The sequence below is a fragment of the Electrophorus electricus genome, chromosome 3, assembly GCF_013358815.1.
Source record: "Electrophorus electricus isolate fEleEle1 chromosome 3, fEleEle1.pri, whole genome shotgun sequence".
Classification (NCBI taxonomy): domain Eukaryota; kingdom Metazoa; phylum Chordata; class Actinopteri; order Gymnotiformes; family Gymnotidae; genus Electrophorus; species Electrophorus electricus.
Window position 1 is genome coordinate 21,907,345 of NC_049537.1, and position 24,557 is coordinate 21,931,901.

The 24,557-nt window shown below is 37.9% G+C and overlaps 3 protein-coding genes across 3 annotated transcripts; 1 reads left to right on the forward strand and 2 right to left on the reverse strand.

Moving 5' to 3' along the window:
* Positions 1-417: 417 nt before the first annotated feature.
* On the reverse strand, positions 418-7,769 carry plg (plasminogen). The gene is made up of 20 exons (XM_026999016.2): positions 7,721-7,769; positions 7,456-7,488; positions 6,706-6,832; positions 6,528-6,634; positions 5,672-5,786; positions 5,375-5,514; positions 5,166-5,286; positions 4,939-5,057; positions 4,066-4,228; positions 3,772-3,896; positions 3,280-3,436; positions 2,901-3,130; positions 2,637-2,788; positions 2,444-2,537; positions 2,206-2,320; positions 2,036-2,110; positions 1,626-1,766; positions 1,287-1,393; positions 815-960; positions 418-582 (listed from the first exon to the last, which is right to left on the reverse strand). Exons 1-20 carry the CDS (start codon positions 7,767-7,769, stop codon positions 418-420), a joined length of 2,481 nt encoding a protein of 826 aa, XP_026854817.2.
* Positions 7,770-13,016: 5,247 nt separating this feature from the next.
* Positions 13,017-13,976, reverse strand: gpr31 (G protein-coupled receptor 31). Its single transcript, XM_026999669.2, has one exon. The coding sequence runs from the start codon at positions 13,974-13,976 to the stop codon at positions 13,035-13,037; it is 942 nt and encodes a 313-aa protein (XP_026855470.1). The 3' UTR covers positions 13,017-13,034.
* A 1,277-nt stretch (positions 13,977-15,253) lies between these two features.
* si:ch211-140l13.3 (centromere protein J) lies at positions 15,254-24,325 on the forward strand. Its single transcript, XM_035524387.1, is given in 14 exon segments — positions 15,254-15,354; positions 15,496-15,595; positions 15,744-16,863; positions 16,962-17,079; positions 17,519-17,624; positions 17,843-18,043; positions 21,689-21,737; positions 21,913-22,004; positions 22,159-22,296; positions 22,376-22,465; positions 22,558-22,698; positions 23,548-23,632; positions 23,705-23,825; positions 23,965-24,325. Coding segments are annotated over 14 exon segments (2,652 nt in total). The 3' UTR covers positions 24,155-24,325.
* Positions 24,326-24,557: the final 232 nt, after the last annotated feature.

Sequence of the window (24,557 nt, forward strand, 5' to 3'; positions counted from 1 at the left end):
ATTTAATGACCCTCTATATTTTAATGTACTGGAATGTACTGTATATTCATGTTGCTTTTTTGTCCAATTGTCGTGGTAATGTTTGTCTGCAGATATAATTAATGGATCCTCATGTCAATATGGTTTTATCCCCTATTAATTGAGCATAGTATTTATAATAAATGCATAATGTTGAGCTTTTCTTTCTGATGTTTTCATACATAAACATTTCAGAGGCTAAATATTTCTTGTTTAATGTAGACAATGTATTAGAAATTATTAATGTTATTAACGCTAATGAAAAATGAAGACACTTGGACTGTATTCTTATAAGACTTTAAAAATGTTCACTAACGGATAAACAGTGATTAAATGTCTAGCTTTCCATTTACACTTTAGACCCATGGCAGAGGAATCCTTGCAACTGAACATATGTGCTCAAGAATTTGCTTTCATCTCTTTTCCAATCCAGTCAACAAATTTAGAGACACGGGCATACACGCCAGGCTTCATGGCATTAGCGCAGCCAAGTCCCCATGAGGTCACTCCCTGAAGAAGGAAGGTATTCTGGGAGAAGCAAACAAGAGGGCCCCCACTGTCACCCTGAGTGTGTGTGTGTGTGGGGGGGGGGGGGGGGGGTTGGAGGGGAAAAAAAGACAGTATTAAACATGTATATCCGAGAAACAAAGTGGTGCATATAATATATATATATATTCCATTTAGTCTGACTTAAATAAGAAAAGGTGGTACAGTCTTTAACTGATATCAATCTAAAGAACTTTGTGATACCATGCTAATATTAAGAGACATTAAGGTATATTGTTATTTTTGTTACCTGACAGCTGTCAGTTCCTCCCTCTATGTTTCCTGCACACATCTCATGGTCCTTCACCCGATTGTTTAAGTAGGCTCTGCTGTTACATATTTTGTTTTCAATGACAGGGAAGCCAGTCTCTTTCAAAACACCTTCTCCACCCGTTCCTAGAACATCAGAGAAACAGACTGAAAGTAAGACCCTCAACAATCTGATTCTATTTTGGCACATCAAATAAATTCATCAGGGACCATGTATTATAAATTAAATTGGGACCATGTACTGTTAATGAAAATCAGTAGCAGGACTTCTCAACCACAGAGGTGGAGGGGGGCACTCTGACCCAGCGCTGGTAAATGTAATGATTACTCAGCATTCAAATGTGTTGTACATGGGGTCTGCAAGACTAAGAATAAACACTGTAACAATAATGTTGTAAGAATAAGGCCTTAGTAGAATGTGTGCCGTAAGATTTTTTATGCTCCTTCCTTACCTTGTGTTTCCCCCCATCCTGTAACGTAGCATTCTGTCCCACTTGGCACAACATAATCTTTCTCTGGTAAGCATACAGGCAACACCTTTTCATTTAGAATTGCTGGCCTGAAAGGAGAAAAGTCTCTTTCATGTTTGTTTAGCTGCATTTTAGATAAAATAAGAACATACTACATTATTCTACAATCTTTGCAGAAGTAGTTGACTAACATACAGGACTGACATAAGATTTAGTTGTTGAGATTTTTCAGCATTTACTTAAGTGTTTTTAAAAAATGTCATTTTGTATTAATATTATGATCATTCTGTTTCCCAAAGAGTTAACAAAAGAAACTATCACCTGTCCAGCTTGAGAAGTGCGATATCCTTCCCTGTTGGTTCCAATATAATCTTTTCCAGGTTACGGACCTGTTTGGATGACTCTTTTCCAACCTCTGTGTGGATTCCCAGATACACCATGTATGCTGATGGTCTCTTAGATCTAGAGAAAGATGTCAAGAGCTTCATTATGCGGTGAATGAGAGTCTTTGTGCAAGTTTAATTTCCCATTATAAGCATGTCACCTAAGCCAAAATTTTACATTTACATTTACATTTAAGGCATTTAGCAGACGCTCTTATCCAGAGCGACTTACAAAAGTGCTTTGTCATTTACTCATAGAATATATCCAAGTACAGTATAGTAGGTTAGAATTAAACATACCAATTAACTAGAATACTGTAGAATACAGGGAAAAAATCTGTCTCTCACCTTTCAAGGCAGTGTGCTGCTGTCAGGACCCACTGAGCATCGATTAAAGTTCCTCCGCAAAAATGAATTCCAGAGCTATGATACAACATAAGGCACTAAAATGAGGCTACTGTGCAGACATTGATGCAATTAATAATCACATGTTTAGAAGCGCACATGTGCTTTAGTACCTGGTCCTAAAACTGATTTGCCAAGGCCAAGAGTGAGGCTTAGAAACACATCCTCCAACAATCCGGCCAAAGCAGCGTCTTGGTTTTATTGTGGGCTGTCCACACTTCATGCCATCTGTTTACAAAGAAAATCTCTTGCATTTAAAACCCACCATTATGGTGAGGCAGATATGAAACCCATGACATCAGTGCAGCAAACAGCACTCTTTGAGCTTTAGGCAATAGTGAAAGTTCATACCACAGTCTGGAATCTGACAGTAGTCCCATTTCTTATAAGGATCCGTAGTGTAACACCAAGGTCCATTTACATCATTATCAGGATTTCTGCATTGCTATCCATTAAAATTGACATTAGAAAAGTGCTTGAGAGTCTAGTCAATCACAATTCAGTGTCAACTACATATACTATGTGAATGTGCTAAGGGACCTACATTGGACTCCAGACCCTTGTCTGGATGTGTCACAGGGGTGAAAGTAGAATGCTGGTGGGGGGTCATGGAACTCCAGGCTTGACAGGTCACACCCATTACAGTCTTTGATGTAAGACCTCTGTAACTTTCGCCACTACCAACCTTACAATCTTCAAACCAGAGCACAAGCAGAATGAAAAATCAAAACCCCATTTAGACGAGAACTCCTAGTAAAAAAAAGTGTCCTGGTCAAAACCACAGTGAACAGCAAGTGATGTGCTTGACTGCATGATGGCAGACCTGTGACTGGCGTGGGTACAGTGATGGGACGAGCAGCAGTTGGTGATGGGGCTAAGGGTTTGGATGCAGACTGAGTGGGCTTTGGGTGGAAAAAGGGGAGCTGACTGCTGCAGCGCTCTATCTTACAGTACTCCCAGCGCACGGAGGGATCTGTGGTGTAACACCAAGGAGCACGGTCTCCATCAGGGTTCCTGCATAGGTTTCGTCTCAGGTCTCTGCATATTGGTGGAGAAACATATACACACATATGGAAATTTTAACTAGCACCAATGTTGACATTAACTTCCAGAAGAAGGCATATATAGTAATCTGTAGGACTGTTTGTATTTCAGTAGTTGTATTTAGACGCTCTTTCTCATCTTACGCATTGGGAAATTTCTGTGGTGTCTTCTGATGTGCATGAGGTTCCATAGAGGTCCAGAATTGGCATTTCTTCCCACTGATGGTCTCTGACATGACTCCACGATATGAGCTCCCATCTCCTTCATAACAGTCTTCAGCTGGAGCGATAATTGGCTCCTCTGCAACATTTGCATTTTTAATTTGCATGGTTTAGCCTGGCATAGTGTTTGGCTTATGGTTTTCATTTTCTATGTGAAATCTATCTTCACAGCAAAGTTTATACTGCTGAATTAACATCTACAGCATTAATTTAACACCTGCACTGTTAGGTTTAGTCACAAAAGAACACTGCAAGAGTTCATTTGACAGCAGTGAGTTTGCTGTGTGAGATATCAGCTCTAAAATATTCCAGTAGCACACTTGAAAATGCTTGATGAATAGTATGGGTAGGATGTGAGAGATGATGGGTAGGGATGAGAGAAAGCAATTCAATTTGATTTCATCGGGAGCTGACCAGGGCGGGGACCACCGTCACAGCTGGGCACGGTGCAGTACTCCCAGCGTGTCTCTGGGTCTGCTGTGTAACACCAAGGACTCCTCTCTTTGTCGGGGTTTCTGCAGTAGTTCTTATCAAGACCTCTGGAATAGACACAAATTTAGCTCTCAGTGTACGTGGTGTCTATGTGCTGGAAGGACAACGATAGTGCAATTATCTGCACCACTGCATCAAATACGACAGAAAAGCAAATATTTCTCTGCAAATGGTTTCATCATCCAAACCTACTACAGACCACGCATCGTTGCTTACTTGCATGGGTAATTCTCTGGTGTTCTAGAATGCTTATGAGGGTACTGAGATGCCCAGATCTGACAGGTTTTCCCAGACACTGTCACAGCAACAGTGCCTCTATATGAGCTACCATCTCCTGTAGCACAGGTCAGGTCTGGCACAATGGTCGGTGGTTCAGAATCTAGAAGACAAAATAGACACATTTACAGTATACACTTCAAATAAATTACCTAATTTGACCTTCTGTAAAGCTTTCAAATCAAGTGTTTCATCAAATGGCTAAGGGAAATGGCTAAGCATTCATAATAATCACATGTAAAGCACCAGTGTTAAATACTCTCCAAGTTGACAAATACTTGTACTGTTTAATATGCATAGCTGGACTTACAAACACTGAGTTTTTCTTCAACATGTTTCAGTGAAAATAAATGACCTCTACATGCTCCCATAACACAATTAACAGAATGAACAAATAATAACCATGAGTTCTTTTTATCTTTCTCTCTCTGCACCCACAGAGTGTGATGAGCCAGGAAATTCAGAATTCTGCTACTTAAGTTCTGACCAGAAGAAGAGTATGTTTTACATCCATTTTATGATATTTGCACTGGCTGCCTGTTAGTTTTCATATTCATTTTAAGAAGAATTATTTTTTATCATATAAATATTACTTGGACAATGATAGTGCACACCGATCTGTCTAAAATTATTCATATTTATATTATGAAATTATCAATATGTGACCCATATACCCGTTCCATCCTCATACAGTAGTGCCCAAAGTGTGCTTGTATGTCAATCAAGTTGGAAAGCACTTTGAATATATTCAGGATAAATGCTATGTAACGACCGATTTATTTAATGAGACAGTAAGAAACGAATAGAGCTCACTGCAGCGAGGAATGGGGCAGAAGTCCCATCGTTTGGATGGATTGGTGGTGAAACACCAAGGTCTGGGTTCTCCATCAGGATTCCTGCAGTAATTCTCCTCCAGGTACTTATCAGGAAGACTATACACACCCACAAGTTTACAAACATTCACTTCATTCACAGGTAGTCTAATATGAAAATGAACAAAGATGAAACACAGAAAAGAGTACAAAGCTTTGATCCCTTACACCGAGGGAATGTATCCATGGTTATGGGGTTTCTGTGAGTCCCACCGCTGGCAGGTATATCCTCCTTCGGTAGTCGAGATCTTGCCTCTGTAGTTTTCCCCACTGCAGTGCATACATTCCTCTATAGATGTACAAGAGTACATTTTAAGAGTGAACACCTTAAAGAAAAATCCATTTTACCCTGGTGTAAATTCGCACAGCTGGCGTACCAGTGCAGTCTTGGATATCGCAGTTTTCCCATCTCTTTTCTGGGTCTGTGGTGTAGCACCAAGGGCCTGCACTGTCTCCATCTGGGTTTCGACAGTAATTGGACTCCAGATCTGCTTTTGGATGTGTCTTAGGGGTAATGCTGCCAGATGATTCAGATGTCAAACTACAGTATAATCTAGGATTCTTTTCACTTAGCATAGTTCCAACCATCAGTGATATTCCAGCTGTTGTCTAAAATAATTTGTGAATCTTAAATGCTGAACAGAAGCATATGTAACATATTATGTAACACATACTTTGGCTTGTGGGGAAATGAACTCTCCCATTGCTGACAGAGTCGCTGCGATTTTGTTCTGGATTTTGTCCCTCTGTAGTCAGTGCCAATGCCCGTCACACATTCCAGTAAATACTCTGAATGAAAGGTAAACACATTTATGAAATGCTACACAACCAGTCCTCAATGAATCTAGAAAAATTAATCTCAAAAAAGCATTAGCTTATAATGGCTTAAAAATGCGCAGAAACCTATCTGTAATATAGATAAACTTCAGGCTGTGCTATATGTCCTGTTGTGTCTACCGCCTCTTACTATGAGATCTTGGTAGTTCACTATCCTAGGAGAAGGGAAAGCCATGAAAAGGATGGAACAGAAACAGCTTTCCAGAAAGGTGAAGGTGGACTGAAGCTGAATCTTTAACCTTTTTGTTGACATTATGGAAAACTGTTCGTCTCATTCTCCTACTTAATGAGAGATGTTCACATATTTTCCCCCTGTTGAGTGTGTTTAGCTAAATTGCATTCTGCAGGCTCTGGGGAGATCACATATTAACTGGGGGAAACAAAGGGGTAAATGATAGCACAAGGGTCTTGTCTTAGGGCAGAAGATTTAATAGCGCAAAAAGAAAAATACTTAATTGCTCGTTTTTGGTTGTTATTATTTATTTTGTTTTGTTTTATGTTTGTTTGTTTTTATTGGATTTGAAGGCTCAGAAGGAACATTTTTGTCCAGGGATCCATTTGTTTATTCTACTTTAAAATGAGTTAATTAATCAGATCCTTAATCAGATGTAATACAGCAAGGAAAACAAATGTTTTTCCAGTGTTCTCCAAGGATGGGAGTGGCGATCCAACACTATATTATTATTGTCTTACCTTTCTTTTCATACAGGGCTGCACCAATTTTACGAAACACTTGGTCTGTCTTTGAATTGGATGGCATTGTTATGCAGTACTGATCTTTTTCAATGTGTGTAAAAGACCTGCAAAAGACACATTACAGTTGATTGCACAACTATACACTACTACAGGCCTAGTATGTACAGCACAATACCTGCACGTGAATAAAGTTTCTGTATCACACTTGACTGCACATTCTTCTGCTGATTTTACAATGTACTGCATTTTACTTGCTGTGATTATCCAAGCACCATCTGTTTTAATATATTTATCCAGAAAATCTGTGGGGAAAAATAGTTCAAGATATGGCAAGACTGTGTAATACAGCACCACTTAGCATGAAGCATTGAACCATTAATAGAATGGAGAATGGAAACTCTGCAAAAACACATTAGTAGAGTCTAGCCACCCTATCTAAAATAAATGTAATTAAATACTTCTTTTGTTTTATGTTTTTGTTGTGGTTTGTCATAATAATGTTGTTTATGCTGGTTTGCTTTTTGAGATATAATAACATGACAAGTCTTTAACTTAGGATAAATATACTGGAAATGAAGCCCCATGCAGCATACGAACCAGCAATTTTAGTAAGTAAAATTATCAAACTGGTGGTATTTATCACGTGTTTGTGCAGACTTGTGCCTGTTTATTTAATTTATTTAATTTATTTTCTTTCCCAGCAACTGATTTATATATTTATAAAATAACTTTATAATAATAATGTTATATCTTAAAAACTAGTCTGGCACAAACACTTTTTATTGCACAAATTAGCACAGATACAGCACAAGCAAACAACATTTGTTAGTCATTTCTTTCAGATGTGAGGTCCCAACCTCACATCTGAGTTGTGACCATGTCCCAAATGAAAGTTTTTTTTCTTTTTTCATATTTTTTTTTTTACCTGGGCTCTCTGTAATCTGTCCTCTCACAACATCTGTTGAGAAAATAAGTTAAACTTACTAATATGCTATGTGCAGTGCTCAAAAAATAAATTAATTAATTAACAAAATCCTTACAAACAAAACAGTTACTCCTGTCAGCTCCCATTTATTAAAGACATCTTCCAACATATATTGTACACTGCAAAGTTTGTCCAAAATTGCACTTAACACTGATGCTTATTGAATGCATTATGCTGTAATAATTGTGATAATCCAGAAGCTCACCTGAATAAAGGGAAAAGCAGAGCAAAAGAAAAACTTTGTACAACTCCATTTTGTAGCACCAACAAGCAGTGCAGGTAAAGATTTTATTGCAGGTTTTGTGTCTTATTAGTCAACAAGACAACTAGATACCGCTTATCAGTCAATCATTGTCCTAACAAGGACAGAGAGCAGAGGTCATAAAATGTGTTTACCAGTGGATTTGACCCCAAATTACTGTTTGTGATTTTACATGTTTTATGAGCCATAACTATTTTTCTATCTTGTTATTAAGTTGCTATTGCAGTTTTTCTGTAGGGTTTTTTTTTTATTTGGCAATGGGACATTGATCTGTTCCACATTCTCTCTCAATACTGTTCATCAGAAAGAGAGGATCAAATTTTCAGTGAGTAACATTTATTTTACCATGAAATGTCAACTACTAAATATATTTTGTTTGATAAAATAAAGGCTGTCAGAAGCATACTCAGTCTTATTTTAAACCTCCTGCTCCATCAGTGTCTCAAATCAATAGGCTAAGTTAATAATTAATCTTATCTAAACTCAATTTACAAAACGTCCAAATTTTGCAAGTGTAGACATATTGGACCAACGATTTAGAAGTATAAAATGCTACTATTGGTTAATATTGGAGTAATGTTAAAAATAAACTTTAAAAACAATTAGATTGATCCGATTGTTAGTTTAAGCATATGCTTGTTAAAATTAATAATACACAATACACAGCCATCAGTCGCGTTAGTAACTGTGAATCAAACAATGAAATGAGTTTTATATGTCACGTTTCGTGTCACTTATCAGAAGGGACAATCATGGTAATGTTCGTGGCCAATCGTGACAGCTTATGCACCAGGATAAGACGCGCCTTTATTCACAGGTTTAGTGCCCAGACATTCATCAGACTTCATTTTAAAGAAAATAATTCTAGCTTGTTTTCGGGTCTAACATCCAAAGACGATATTCTTAATTAAAGCATAGAAAGTGAGCTGTGGTCTTATTCTGTCAATGCCTCAACATCTACTGTTTACAGTTACTATAACTACTCAAAGATCAAGGTAATAGAATGAAACTGAGCAGAACGCAGAATGATTTTGGACACTAACTGGTCATCAAAGAAACGTCAGCGTGGGGTAGGTATGATTATAATTTTGCAGATAAATAAAGCATCGGGTAGGCCTTAAACAACGGGATTTTTGTTTGTTTGTTTGTTTGTTTGTGGGGTTTTTTTTGGTTTTTTTTTGCATGATTGTTTGCTTGATTGATTGCTTAATTGCCCAAATACATTCAACTTTCGTCTTTAACCGTGGGCTTCTGTCTCCTCTGTGTTGCGGAGTTTGTAGCTTGATCGTCGCTTTCAGAAATTTGCCATTTGTATTATTTACAGATCCACGAGGTTTCGAGGGTTTTGACGTGTCCCTTCTACGTAGGCAAAGCTTCTTCCATAACCTTCAGCTAATCACGCACATCAAATTCTACAGTCAATTGGAGGAGCAATGTCTACAAAAATCTCCCGAAATGGGGCTTTCGTAATATCATGTGAACCGGACAGAACTTTGGATCAGAAATCAAATACGATTACCCTGTTTTCCTGTTCCGTTGCCACCGCCGCGCGAAGTGACGAAGAGAAACAAGAAAAGGCTGCGCAACAGCACCCTCATGCGCTTGAACTATGTGCCGGTTTCCCGTCTGAACCAGTGAAACACGGTATCCCTCAGGGGGCCCTGGCTTCTGAGATGTGTAACTGCCAACATCTTAAGACCCAGAAAATTCCTCAAGAGGTCAGTCCGTGCATTTTTGGTCCTCATTGGACTCTCCTATAGGAGTAACTCATATGACAGCTACATGAGTTACCTGGGAACTAGTAAGCTATATTTAATATAATAGAATTTGATATAGGCCTATCATTTTTAAAATTTGCAATATGAAAACAGTTTTAAGTCTTATTAGCGTGATTTTAAATGACCAAGAAAAGTAGGCACAACTTAAACCAATCTAATGTCAGACACCTTGTGCTTCTGTCAGCTGAAGTCACTGCTATGTTACCACCTGCAGATGTCATTGCTGCATCATTAAATTGCCAATAATCAATAGCGATACACTGCTGTTATAAGATAGCACACATATGAAAATAATGTCTCAGTACATGTATATAGTTTTGTCATAGCACCATAATACAAAAGGGAATTTTTCACATTATTTCCCAAAGAAATAAAAAAGTTTATGATATCTTGCATACTCTTTGTCGAAAACAAGGTGATATGAAAATTATATGATCTAAAAAATGGTCTTTCTTGATTTAGTTCTGTGTGGTTGTCATATTTCATTACCTGTACTGACAAAAACATATTTCCATTCTGCAGTTTTAGCTATTGCACATTGTGTTAAACTTTCTACCTAAAGGCCAGCTATTACCTCAGGAGTTCCCTAGCATAAGAGCACGCTGCTACTGCCATGCCTACAGAGGTTTTCTTCAGCTTGTTGGTGCTCGCAGTTTATACCCTACAGGCTGATGATTCTCAATTTATTCATTATATCAATCATAATTTATAATGATTGTGAATAATTAGGATAGCTTACAACTCAGTGACTCAGTACGTGTGAACTTGCTCTTTGAAACCGTTGCCTTTGGGAAAGCGAGCTGTGATGTCTCTTCCAGTGTCCTCTTCAGCAGGGGCAGTTCCTGCAGCTTCAAAGGCTTCTTCAGGAGCAGAACACACTGCTGTCCTTACTGAGCCCAGGTGGGTCTGTAAAACACCACATGACAGTCAAGTAGCCTGGAGGAGGAAGGATAAAACACGGTTTTTACTACGAGACTCGTTTCCATGTATGGCAGCGAATGAAATTTCATGTTTCTTCCTTTGCAAAACTGCTGTGATTGATACCAGATTATATACAGTGTGAGAGGCACAGCTGTGTTGTTATGATGACAGTTTATCCTTTCCCGTAACACACAAAAATAGATCTGGCCATGATATTGAAGATGAGATTTTAAAAAGACACACATAGCCTGCCTTTGTAATACTTGTCATTTCCTCAGGAAGGAAAAATGCGTATTATGTGGTTAAATCTTGAGAAATACACTAATTCAAAATGAAAATAATATGTTACAACATCATAGAGATGCATTGCAACACTCACTGCAGAGTAATAATCACTTTTTGAAATCGTGATCCTTTTGAAACGCCATTCTCATAGTTACAATGACAATAGTTTTATGATTTTTTCTCAGAGTTGCACTCTGTATTGCTATTACTGGTATGGAAGTTTTTCAGTGAACTGATGTAATGATTAAATGTAAATATCAGGTCATGTTTGAGTTTCTACAAAGACCAAAATAAAGTTAAGTAAGCTCAAGAGCACCTTAACTGTCTTATCTTTAAATGACTTGTAAAAGACACAGATGACTAAAAAAGTCTATGCAAGATTGCTGCTACATTTCTGTGTTAGTGATGCAGTCAAAAATGCAGTTTATCCTAACATTAGTGTTTCAAGTTGCTGATGATTCTGGTTGATATCTAGACATTGCCTGAAATTGAAAGCTGATGAACGTATTAAAAGTATATAATTCTTTAAAATAATGCATTATTAGTATATGTTGATGTTTCTGTTATTAAATTACCACATTATGAACACACCTTAAAGATATAGACAGTATTCTTGGATCAAAATCAAAATTTAATGCATAGAATTTGCATTAAACATCATCTACAAATGAGTTAATGCCCCTTTTGTAATGTAAAGTTGGGAAAGAATATTGTTGTTTAAAGCTTAAGATATGAATCTACCTGGAAGCATTTTATGCCCTGAGGGTTTTTTTCACATGTGAATTTGGCCTGACTGACTTTAATTATGGCAAGCTTCATGAAGAGACTTGTTGTACTAAATGACTCAATTACTGATCCAGTTTGAAATTTCAGGAAGGAATGACAGCTTGTCACGGATAGGATAAAAAAAAAAACGACCTTTACACAAAATACTAAACCTGTATTTCACATTTAAAAACATTTATCACTATCAGTGAAATAATGTTGATCATTTATTTTGAGAGTCTGTGTACAATAAAAGCAACTGTTTGCAATTATGTATAAAGAAGATATATTGACAAGTTTAGGTTCAGCCTAAAATGGATTTGTCTCTTTTTTCTCTAAGGGCTGATGTTACCCCCCACTTCTGTAACTCAGTGCCATCTACATTCACTAGTACAGTGTCCGGACATAGACCCAGCCACTCAGATTGATGGTCTGCTAGATTTCAGGAAGTGTCCCTCCAGTTCTGTGCTGACTGAAGCTGAACCAAAGACTGAAGAAACAAGCTGTGGTCCACAGTCAGGACACCACTCTGGTAGGTTCTAAGTCTTCTGAAGTAGGTGAATTTACTGTGCATTTTCAAAAAACTGCTTTATTTTACTCCTTCTCGTTTGTCCTTGGTTCAGTGTTATTGGTATCTCCTCTACTGCATATCAGTAGATATGTCATATTGACATACTGTCATATTGTCATATTGACAAGATCCATATGACATTGTCCCTGACATCCTTTAAAGCAGTCAGAATAAAGTGCAGATAAATTATAGAGGTCCGATTTTTACAGAAACATGGAAAAGGGAATGATATAATTATTCGACTATATAAATAATAACAACATAAAAAATTAACATCTGCCTCAAAACACACAGTATATGCACCTGATAAACACAAATAAAATGAATGTAAAAAATATCCTAACTTATAACATGCAGTATGTGACCTGATATTAAACATGGTGTTAATCCTAACATTTAGCTCTCATAATAAAACTGTGACATGTAAATAAAAATAAACTTTGGTTAGGTAAGTTCAGAAAGACACCAAGATAACATCACAGACACTGATGTGAGTCACATATCTACTCAATTTTGTCACAAAATGCTTTTTTTTGTTTTTGTTTCTAATGGCATATACAAAAAGATACATTACAATGTCACTTTTATATAATATCAGTTGTTGAATAAAAATAAATTTACCTGACACAGTTTACCTGACACTTTTATCCAGAGTGACTTACAATTATGACTGAGTACAACTTGACCAATTGAGGGTTAAGGGTCTTGCTCAGGTGCCCAACAGTGGCAACTTGGCAGTGGTGGGACTGGTGCCAACAACCTTCCAATTACAAATCAAGTACCTTAAACAATGAGCTAACATTGCCCTATGGTACCACTGCCCTAAGGTAAGCTCCTTTGAGTTGAGATGCTCATGGACATATTCTTGTTGCAATTTTGAAAATATGATTATTTTATTAATATAGATTTCAGCATAAAGGGTGTTTTTACCTATATTTCAGTGGTTTGCTGGATTTCTATTTTTTAACAGAATGGGAAGATAGGTCGATAAATATAAGTTTTTAAATTTTGTGCTGCTCAGGCAGTACACAATAGGGTCTAACAAACAATCCAAATAGGATAGGCACATCAGGCCATCATATACTTGAACTGCAATTTCCTCTGCTTTGGGTAGCTCCCTGGCCCTCATAATCAGCAGCACTGTTCTTGAAATGGCAGATGGCAAAAAACATATAGAAAAGACTGACACGACCGAGATGACCAGAAAGACTGCTTTACGGAGCTTGGTCCTGTCACCCACTGTTTTCCTCCTGAGCCTCTTCGTGATCCGTGTGGCGCAGTAGACAAGCACAGCGAATGGGATCAGGACCTGGCTGAAAAACACAAGCTCTCTGAAGACGACAGTAACAGTGTTGTCTTCGCTGCCATCGGCATCCTCATTGCTGTGGCAGCACTCGAAGGTCTTCAGCATGGCTGGTGTGGTCAGAGGGAGCAGAAATATCCAGATAAGAACAGAAATAAGAACTGATCGCTGTCGAATCTTGAGGGAGTTTTTCAAACCCAAGTGCACCACGCTGACATAGCGGTCAATGGAAACAACAGTGAGGAAGGCGATGCTGGCTCCTCGATTCAGGAAGAGCAAGAAGAGCACAGCTCTGCACACCACATTATTTTCACTGCGTCTCTCTCCTCTCTGAAAGTTGTACGCCCTTACCGGCAAGCAGATGAGCAACAGGATGTCAGCCAGCACGAGATTGAACAAGAAAATGCTGTTGCTCTTAGACTTCCAGAACTTAAGTTTAAATATGAAGAGGTATATGACCGAGAGGTTCAGAGGAAGAGCCAGGATAAACTCTATTATCATTACAGAGAAATAAAACACGTACAGGTCCTTGCTTCCTGCTGTGCAGTTGTCACTCGGGTGGTTGAATTCCATCATCCACTCTGGGCTCTGTTGTCCTTAGTTTCACAGAGCTGGAAGTACCGAAACTGTGAAATAGCACTTGACTTACAACTAATTCAAATCACAGCAAACACAAATAAAAGCTTTAAAAAGCAAAAAACATCTTTTGGTCCACTTTTAAAAGCAGCGACCATAGTGGCCAGTCTCTTGAGATCTGTGTGTAGAACCTGCGCTGTGTTCCAACCTTCCAGTGTGTTCCAGTGCTACAGAGTGTCTCTGTTTTAAGTTGCTCAGACTTGCTGGCAGAGGACGTCTCATGCCTGAGCAGGCATGTCACAACAGGCTCAAGAGAATGCTGCTGCTCCCATGGTAGAATGTCCAGAAAAAATACAGTAGAAAGATGACATCATCTACATCAATTGCCAATAGCTGTCTCATATCAGTCATCTGTGAGACACTTTTTCCTCACTCAGTCCTCTTTATTCTGGTTCTTTGGGGATTTCCGTTGCAGAGTAACGTCTGGGGATGTGCTTATGGTTGAGCAATAAAGATCAAGTGAAAAGATAAAGCAATTTAGTGTAAATGCTTCAGTTGTAAAGTACATGAAGAAAATAAATTAAACAGACAGGCATGTGTCTGCACTTGCAATCACTGAGGAAAAGCAATATTAAAAATGATACAGACTTTAATGAATCTGATGTATCCCTGGGCAATTTTAGTAAGCAGATTTATGTACAGTAAATTTGATCAAAACAGTGTTATTAATATCACACCAGATAAAAAATGACAGTGTAATAAGGATTGTTTTTGTTACCATCACACTTGTCCTTTCGTTTTATGATCTTTTTCTTTACTCAGGCCTAATCACATCAGTAACTAGTTCTTTCAAGTTTAAACCTGTTGGGTATTTAAAAAGAATTATTCACAGGCAGGCAAGAGGGCTTGGCCTCATCTAGACTCTTTACTGCCCCTCTCAGATGTTTTCATTTAACATGTCAAATTGTACTTTTTGTATGCATATTGTACTTTTGTATGCAAATTGTACTTTTTGTATGCGTAAATATAAGCTTTGCAAATCTAACGTACATAAAAATGACAAATGTGTTATTTCATTTGTTATGCAAAATTTGTTGGTACTATTAGGAAATTACCCTAATTATTCATGTACGAGACGTTCTATTCAAAACTATGCTTGTAATATATATACTGATATCTGTGTGCATATTAATTGATATATTTGTTAAAGAAGCTTTGGTTGTTTGTGTGTGTTAGACAGCACGCTTTCAAAGACTGCCAGCACAGGAGGGAGAAGCATGTCTCCTGTCAAAGAGGAGCTCTTGAAGCATACGGAAGAGCAGTGTTCTGTCAGCCCCTTTGGGCTCAGGAGAAATTTCCCAGCCAACCCAGAGGAAAGGTACTGGATACCACTACACAGAATATGTACAAGAGACACGTTTTGAGCATAGTAGGGGGATGATTCAAATTCACAGTAAAATCATTCCTTTATTAGCAAGCTGTGCTGGAGCCTAATGGTAATATTTTTGTTCAAATTAAGGCCTATTCATCCAGGAGTCAAGGAGAAAGAGAAAACCTTTGAAGATTTTGTTGACGAGCAGCTCAAACTGGATAAAGAACCACTAAGAAAGGATATGCAGGTACTGCATGTAAATTATCTGTATCTCTCGGTGACACACAACAAAGCTACGAGCTTTAACACCTGAGCTGTAACCACACAGCATCATAGACACATGCTTTGCATGTTAATTTAACACTAGTGATTTTGCTGTTCATTATCTGTCATAGATCAGAACAGGGGCCACAGGGACAGAAAAAAGGAACTTCCTTCGTAAAGGGGAGGGGAGATCTAGACTTAAGAAGAGCATGAAATCCAACCAGGAGGAGCCTCCAGTGTTTGTTCTACAGCACAATGAAAAAAGCAGAAGAATGTACAGCAGCCCTGGTACTCACCAGAGGCGCAGCTCAGCATTGCTGGATTCCTTAAAGACAAAAGCTGAAAGTAAGCCCTCTGAACAGAGATCAGAGATCACAGATAAAGAAGGATTTTTAAGAAATAGCATTTATTCATGTGATAAAAAGGAACTAGGGTACGATGGTGTATTACAGTCAAATAATGAAAACCAAACCCCATGTTTTGCTCGTGCTTCTGATCATGTTGATGGCAGCAACTCACAAAAAAACAAAGAGCATCCAAAAGAGAGCAATCAAAAGTGCCATTTACACCGCAACAGACCCAGCCAAATTGGTAATATTTTGTCAAGTAACAGTGACCTTAAAGTGGGCTCACTTGAAGAAAGAGTCAGCTTCAAAAGGGTAAACGACCGCATCATCAGAGTTCCTGAAAGGAGAGCTCATTCACCCAGTGGTATGGCTGGTCGGACCGAGCAAAGCGCAGATGGGTTAACCCTTACTACTGAAATCATGCAACTGTGGCACCGTAGTGATTCTAGTGACAGTACCAGCACCGAGGAGGATCCTGTGTCTCAGTATCACAGACTTCCCAAACTTCCATCTAATCCCTCAAGACTAGACTGCAGAGATAATGACAATGTAGACTTGTCCGATGAGGACTATGCCAGTGATGCTTTGAGCGACACCAGGGACGGCGTACCGGGCCGAATCAGAACCCCTCACTGTCCCTTAGCTCAGCTCTCCAGCTCGGCTGGGTCTGGCAGTGAAAGCAGTGAGTCTGAAATACAGCGCCTGCACTGGTCTCAGACCGACAGAGTCAAAGAAGCTCCTCGGGCAGAGGGCAGAAGAGCCACAGAGACGAAGGATGAGTTGAGGACACCTGGCACCTCAGACCTCTTCAGTCAAGTTTTCCCCCCGGTCACATGTCCTGGAGAAAACAGAGCTGACAATGAATGTTCAGTGAGATCCTTCAACAGTCAGCACTGTAACAGCGGTGAGGATGCTGCTGTCTGTGGGATTAGATTTGAATATTCATAAGTGATGGTGCTAGATTAAACTGACGTAAACTAAAACATGAACTGCCTTCTGCAGGAAAACCACTGCAGAAAATACAGGGAAGAAGTGGCTTGGGTGTCAGAACTGGAGGGCGCAGTGACATAACGATTGACAAGATGAAAACAGAGCAGGACAAAGCATTAACTTTCATCAGGTTATGTGGAATCCTTCCCTTCGTGTTAAACACTTTAGTGTTTGAGGTGCACTGAACTTGTTGGTTACTGGTCAGTTAGATGTAGGCAAAATATGATTTTTAGTAAATAACTATTGTAGATGAAGAAATGTATATTGCTGTTTTATACTTACTATGTGTCTGGAAAGTTAGACTGCTGAATGGGAAAGGTCTGTGGGTGTAGTCAGGATTTCTGTTAAGACTCATTTATCAGATCTTTAGCATTTGCTAAGTCGTGTTTTTCTCAGGGTTTGACTCTAACACATTAAAGAGATAGTATCCATGATTTGCTATAGAATATTCATAGGCAGATTTACAAATATCTTCAGATAGATTTTTTTACTTAAATGTTTATTGGAAAAAACAAGACTTTCTATTTTTATTTGGATTACTTATTATATATGTTATTTAATTTGGATAGAACTGAAATGGATTCCTTTGCTAAAAATGAGAAAGATAGCCCAGGAACCTCCAGACCATTGAACCATACACCTTCAGGGTGTACACTAGACCTTACTGAGGCACAGGTAAAACTGGTGATTACATTAAGTCATTATCTACTAATTTTTTCATTCATGTTATAAATCTCTTTTCAGTTTTGAATAAGATATATTTAATCTGTCCACACGTGTATGAATATTGATGCGTGTATACATAAATTAATGGAAATTGTGTGTGTGTGTGTGTGTGTGTGTGTGTGTGTGTGCGCGCGCGTGCATGTGTGTGTGTTTGTGTGTGTGTGAAGGATCTCAAGCAGCAGATCCAGTACATAAAAAAGCATCTCGCAGAAAGGGAGCGTGAGTGGTGGCAGGCACACAGTGAGCTGCAGAGTCGTGTTGATGTTCTCACCAGAGAGAACCAGGTGCTGCTGAGTCAGTGTGCTCTGTCTGAGAGACTTCGCAACAGCACGGGCAGGTCCACACCACACCCTGCAGCACAGGGCATGGTGAGCTTCCTCACACTTTATCATCCACTAGCACTTTTCCTGGATCCAAGACTAAGGTTGACTGGATGTGATTTGTGTCTTTACTTACTTCTCAGAGAGTGTGTAAAGTAAGATAGAGCTTCTTTCAGGTGTATATTGATTTTTTTGTAATACAATATATTGAAGTCCAAAGTGGAGTTGGTCAAAAACAGAGAATCAGGCAGATCGGCAGGCAAATTCAATAAGGGGAATCCAAAAGGAAAAACACCTGAAGCAAAAACAAGTAACGACTTGAGAGACTGTCCACACAAACCGAAGGCTTGAAAGTGCAGGGAAAAGTGCATATGAAGCGCAAGACATTTGTGAATAAACAGGACTTATATAATGAGGGGGACTTGGGAACAAGTAATCAAATGAGTCAGAATGGACTATGTAATAGTGGGTGTTGTCCAGATTGGTGAATACTGAGAACTGGTGTCTGGGTCAGTGGGTATTAACTGCCTAGTTTTTATATTGTAGTTTTAAGATGGATGATTGTGTCTTTTATTTATGCACATCTCAGAAATGTGTTTTTTTATTATGTTCATTCTAACTTATCACCTATCATGTGGGCCATATATCTGAAATAGTATATGAGGCAAACCCTCCAGAAACCACTGCATGGTTGGGCAGATCTGTGGTTCGGACTGAAGCAGGGAGAGAGAGAAATACAGAGAGAGAGAGAGAGAGAGAGAGAGAGAGAGAGAGAAAGAGAGTTGAATAGCGCCACAAAGTTGCAACCTGTACAAATACAGTCTAATTATTATGCATCTAGCAGTAATAACAGTATGTAGTGCAGTGAAGACTTTTATTTTAAAATGTTTAGATCAGTGACTTAAGAATATATGTAGTTTTTTATTAGCAGATCTGTTGTATCATGTTAAGATGAAGTGGGTTAACCTGTGTTACCAGATAACTGAGAGCAGCCTGACACTGAAACCTAAGATAATAGAAGCCCTGTATTATATGCATCTAATGGGTAGAGAAAAAGTTATTCTCATTCATGATGAAAATGAAAATGAAAATATTTTTTTAAATACCAGTTTTTATAGCCTTATAAGATGTACAGATCATAAATTGATTTCTAAAAAGCCCTTTATATCAGAAGTGTGACATTATTTCAGTCTGTCAATATGAAAAAGTATCTGTTTGTTTGGTCTGCCAAGTGCAGGAGCCATGTTCCACACGTAAGGAAAGCTTAGACTTCACAATTTACCAGTTCATGATCTTGTTCACTTTAAGTCCTTAAATTCCTATCTTATTCAATGACTAATCTGACAGTCATTATTATGAATTATTCAGCAACTACAAGGAAGCTAATATAAATGTATTTACAAGGGTGAAGTTTGAGAGTCTGGACCCGCCAGCAGCTCTTTGGAGTTTAAGTCAATGGCAGCATTAACACATCCACAGCCATTAATCCAATATTTGTATTCGTCAATAGTCACCCAGACAACTTGCTGAAAATGAACCGTCACTGTTGAAATATAAGAGTGATAACAGAAAATGCAGATGAAATGCTACCCACATGTAGTCATCGTCTCTGGAAAGCCTTGGCTATTGTGTTATTTTGTGTAGTATACAGTGTATAGTGTATAGTATAGTGTGCTAACAGATTTTTTTCTCCAACCAAGTTTATTTAGCTATTCCCTTTCATATCCGGAGCATGAGTTGGCTAGAGGTGGTTGCTCTACTGGGCCCTGCTGTGATCTGACCTGTTTATTACCCAGTCAACACATGGCTTTACCTAAAGGTCACAGGGTCATCAGGACAGTCCAAAAGTCTTGCTGTTTTTTCTGTTGTTCTGAAAGGACTGAGTTGGTGTAAACTTTTTTGATAGACACTATCAGTTCAGCAAATTAGACTTTATTTATTTTTTATGTATTCCAGGCTGCCAGTAGGACTTGGCCTGATTCTGTGTTTGGACTGTTGCAAGATTTTAAACCCAGAAACTGGTGGAGAAATCAACCAATCAAAAAGTAGTGGAATTTCTCATGTGACTTACATTTAGGAGGATTTCATGCACGTGTTTCATCTGTTGCTCAAGTTCACTCAGTTCAGACCCGCTGCTGTAAGGAAGCTGCTTCATGACTGCTTCCTCTTGGCATTAAAGCTAAACTAAAGAGTGAAAAAGAATCCTTTGCAATCCTTCGGAACTCTTAAGGTGGTTTAGCATTCTCTCTCCACAGACCCAGTTCCCCAGATCACTGAAATAATTAATTTAGTATGATTTGTATAGACATAAAACCTCAAATGAAACATTTAAATTAAATTGTGTTGAATTGATTAAAATTAAACCGAATTTACTATGATAGTGATGAGTTACCAAAGCAATGTTTTTTTTAATGTTCATTATTGAAATGATTCTAGACAGCACAGTCAGTACTAGTGTGATGAAAATCCATTAGAGAAAAGTGGCATGTAGGTTATTTGATACTATACTGAAGTTTCAAATAACTCTTTTCCTCAGGGTGTTGTTGGCAAAGAAAAATAAAAAGTTTAAAAAATGTTCTTTAAGAAAATTAGTTTCAGTGTGAAAGGACTTCATGAATTGCACATTGTAAATTCATAAGGTTCTTCAAAAACCATTGATGTGAACTAATTTTATAATTAATTTTACATAAAACTGTTAGGCCACAAGTTAAACAAAACCCTTGTTTTTTTACCCAGTTTTGTCAGTGTCCTGAATTAGCATTCTACAGTCAACTCAAGTTATTACTAGTGTTTCTTTTTTTAGACTAGAAAAAATCATGCTATCAAAGAGAGTACTTAAATGTTTAAGCAATCCTCTACTCATCATCCTCTGTGCAAAATAGTGGACAACAATGAGCCTGTGGCCCTGGAGTGTTATGTGGCGCAACTTATTGGCTAACCCTGGCATGCTATGTTTTGGCAGTCTGATGGAACTATACATGCTCCCTACAAAATAAGCCACATTCCTGCTCTGAGCACAGTCCCCAGCCTTGAGACCAAGCCAGTGGCAAATGATAACATGGTCAGTATATATTCTTCTATGTAAACTTTATTTTAAAATAAGGTGAGAAAACATTTACATCCACATTAATATCACTGTAAACAGTCAAACAAAGTAATAATCATTAGAATGTTGTTGTTATTGACTGGAATAGGTTTTGAGACATTTTCAAACTATTTCTGTTTGATTTGTTTTTGCCTATTGATCAATTATTGGTTTGTTTTTACATTTTTAAGTAAAAGATAATTTGACTGGTCCTAACTAATTTGTTCAGATAAGTTTGTTCAGAAATAATTCATGGAAGGTCACGCAGCTAATCAACTCGGTGCTACATACATAATTCCTAGCTGTGTAATGAATATGACTGTCCCATATTTCTCACAAAGTAAGCATTAAAACATGACTTTACATCACAGTTGTTTCCTGTTCATGAATCCAACGAGCTCTTCAATGAAACATACAACAGCGTGAGTAGCTTCACTATCATGAGGAGCTTTGTTATGTGCAAAAGACCAAAGAACTCCTGTGTTTGCCACATAGTATCATCCTCCAATTCAAATATATTACACTCTGAAGAAAAAAAGAAAGAAAAATTATATATATATATATAATATTAAATTAATAACTATAATAACTACTGTTTGCTACCTCAGATGAGCAGATACTCCATTAACAAGGCAGAGGATAAGAAAGAGTCTATGAGTAAGTGTATATTTAGTTTATTCAGGCACCATTTAATACAATATTATATGAAGTGTCTATAGGGTGTTGTATACTGTATCTGTTTTCTCCATTGCTATTTAAAAGTGGACAAAGGGTGTTGTTGGACATGTCTGATCAAGATGTGGTGTTGGCTTGTATGGAATCTATTTTTCAGAAGGAAAGGACACTTCAAATTCAAGAACCTCCACAGCTTCTCATAGTCCAGAGAACAGTGATACAATTCTATACAACAGTCATGAAGCCAAGGTATGCCTCTCCACATTGAACAGACATGTTACGTCTTTGTTTCAAACCATGTTGTGTGAAATGTTTTATTTAACTCAAAGCAAAGTGATTGTCTTCTCACTGCACTGAAATGGCTCAGGACATCAGAGCTGCAGCTCTTTTTCACTCTGACCAGGGCTTGTGCAGAGCTGCAGAGAATGACAAGCAGATTTGTAGGAAAGGTCAAAAGAGCAAGAATTCCATGGAAAGACAATTGCAAAGTATATCAACTGTTTCCTCTGAGTCAGAGCATGAAACTACAGACATGCCTCAGGTATATTCTCGGAACTCAATAGGTAGTGGGATATGACAAGAAATAACTGCTAAGTAATAACTTGTCTGTTTGATTTTAGCTAAACCCTGACGTAACAAATGATGGCACACAAGCACTCAGAGCCAGTAAAGCCATAATTAGAGAGGAAATTTGCCATCCAGATGGTAGGGTAAGGCAATCAGTGTTCTGTTTGATTGTTATATTCTCATGTATTGTCAGATCTTGGTGCACCTTGTTTTCCCAATGCTTTGGCTCCTGCAGATTGAGCAGCTTCTATCAAATGGGTCACGTGTCATTGTATTCCGGAATGGAACTACAAAGGAGATCGGTGCAGATCAAAAGTCAGTCACAGTATCATTCTTCAATGGAGATGTTAAACGCATACAGCCTGATGGAACTGTGGTATGTATTTAATGGCTTAAAGCAACATGGGAAAGGTGGACAGGCTTTTTTTTCTTGACAGTAGTCTTGGCTTCAACTGGACAAAGGTCAGGGCAAAGAAACATTGCTCACCTTGCCTCTGTCTGTCACTTATGTAAGAAGAAAATTTGTGTTTTGTTTTCAACCCAGTTATTTCAATCAGAGAACACATCTTATGTCTTCTTTTTTCAGAAAGTTATTTAGATATGTCTGTGCTGACAAGGAATGTATATCTTTTTGTTCCAATTCAACATATAGATAAGGGGATTAATGGCCCCTTATCTAAAATACATCTCTGTGTTGTTTTATACTTTTATTTTAGTTTCTATGCTTTTGTACTAATCCAAGTATGACCGTTGCACTGTAGTTGAATAATCAAAGAGGAATATGAGTGGAATATTTTACTGATTCTCAATCCTTTGGGCACTTGAATGCTGATCTATGATCCTAATTATCACAGTTATAAAGTCAGAATCACAAGTTATTTATGCCTATTCTGTTCAGACAATGAATTGTGAAATAATTTCTGAAGAATTTTCAAGTATCTGTTGAATTGAGAAATACTTAAACGAGGTCACATGTTGACAACTAATACAGTTTCATCATAGTACTTGTCAGAGATCTTCAGAACTTTCTGTTCATTCTTTCTGTTGTATACATTGTAGAAATGTTTTTTTAAACAAAAGTTCCTATTTTTCACTAATTATTTTAACACCTTATCATATAACCAGTTAAATCCTCTTCAGCACTTGCTACATGTTTTTGCTAAAGCAGGAGAAAGGTCCACTGTGTCAAGCTTATAGCAGTGATTCACTATATTTGTTCATGTAGGTGTACCATTACTATGACGCTCAGATAACTCACTCCACTTATCCATCTGGTTTGGAGGTTCTGCAGTTTCCTAACAACCAAAGAGGTTGGTCAATTAAATTTATTAGTTCACATGTATTATGATGAAAATGTATTTAAAAGACTGGTCTTTCCCCAGAGAAGCGCTATCCTGATGGTACAAGGGAAATTGTTTTCCCTGATGGCACTATTACGAGTCTATACCCTGATGGTCGACAGAAAACTTTTTTTCCAGATGGAACTGTAGTCAAGTTATCAAAGTAAGATCTTTGTCTCTCTGGTGTAAAATGAGGCCCACTGCTTTGGTAACACCTTTGGTGATTTCTCTTTGCTTCTTGATGTGTGATTTCAAATGCAATTTTTGGGGAGGTGCCTAATTTGTTTTTCCCCTGCTTACAGAAACGGGGAGAAAACAGTGGAGTTTACCAATGGCCAACGAGAGATCCATACCGTCAAGTACAAGCAAAGGATATATCCTGATGGAACTGTTAAAACAGTTTATTTCAGTGGAAGGCAGTAGACAAAATACTCATCTGGGAGGGTTCACATAAAGAACACTAAAGACTTTACTTTTATGGACAAAAAGTGAGGTGTACAAATTGGAAAATCAGAAATATGTTGTGAAGTTAACCTTTTATCAGTATATAAATGTTACTGTTTACATTTTTGCTTTGAAATGCATGAACAATAAAATCAAGAGGTGATTCTGTGTGCATATAAACATTTAAGGGAAGGTGTTTCAGTGAAAAAAAAAAGTCATCTAACTTCATGATCTCTATCTTTTGATCTGTTGTAAACCTGAAACATAGTGCCCTAGCCTCTGTTTGAACTGAAGTGATAAATAAATTGCACATATAAGTCAAAACTAAGCTTGTTACTCACTACACTTGGTATCAGTGAGAATCTTATGCTGCACAAATGAGTCTATTATTCATGAAAAGTGATATGTACCCCCCTACATTAATATAACTGTGTGGGCAAGGACATGTGAC

Bases quoted from the DNA above. Each gene is read 5' to 3' on its own strand.
- plg (XM_026999016.2), bottom strand. From the start codon at position 7,769: ATGGAGTTGTACAAAGTTTTTCTTTTGCTCTGCTTTTCCCTTTATTCA. The intron at 5,287-5,374 runs GTACGCCAGCTG...GTACATCTATAG, and splicing joins CGATATCCAAGACTGCACTG to AGGAATGTATGCACTGCAGT. The intron at 3,131-3,279 runs GTAAGATGAGAA...ACCAATATGCAG, and splicing joins CCACAGAAATTTCCCAATGC to AGACCTGAGACGAAACCTAT.
- gpr31 (XM_026999669.2), bottom strand. From the start codon at position 13,976: ATGATGGAATTCAACCACCCGAGTGACAACTGCACAGCAGGAAGCAAG.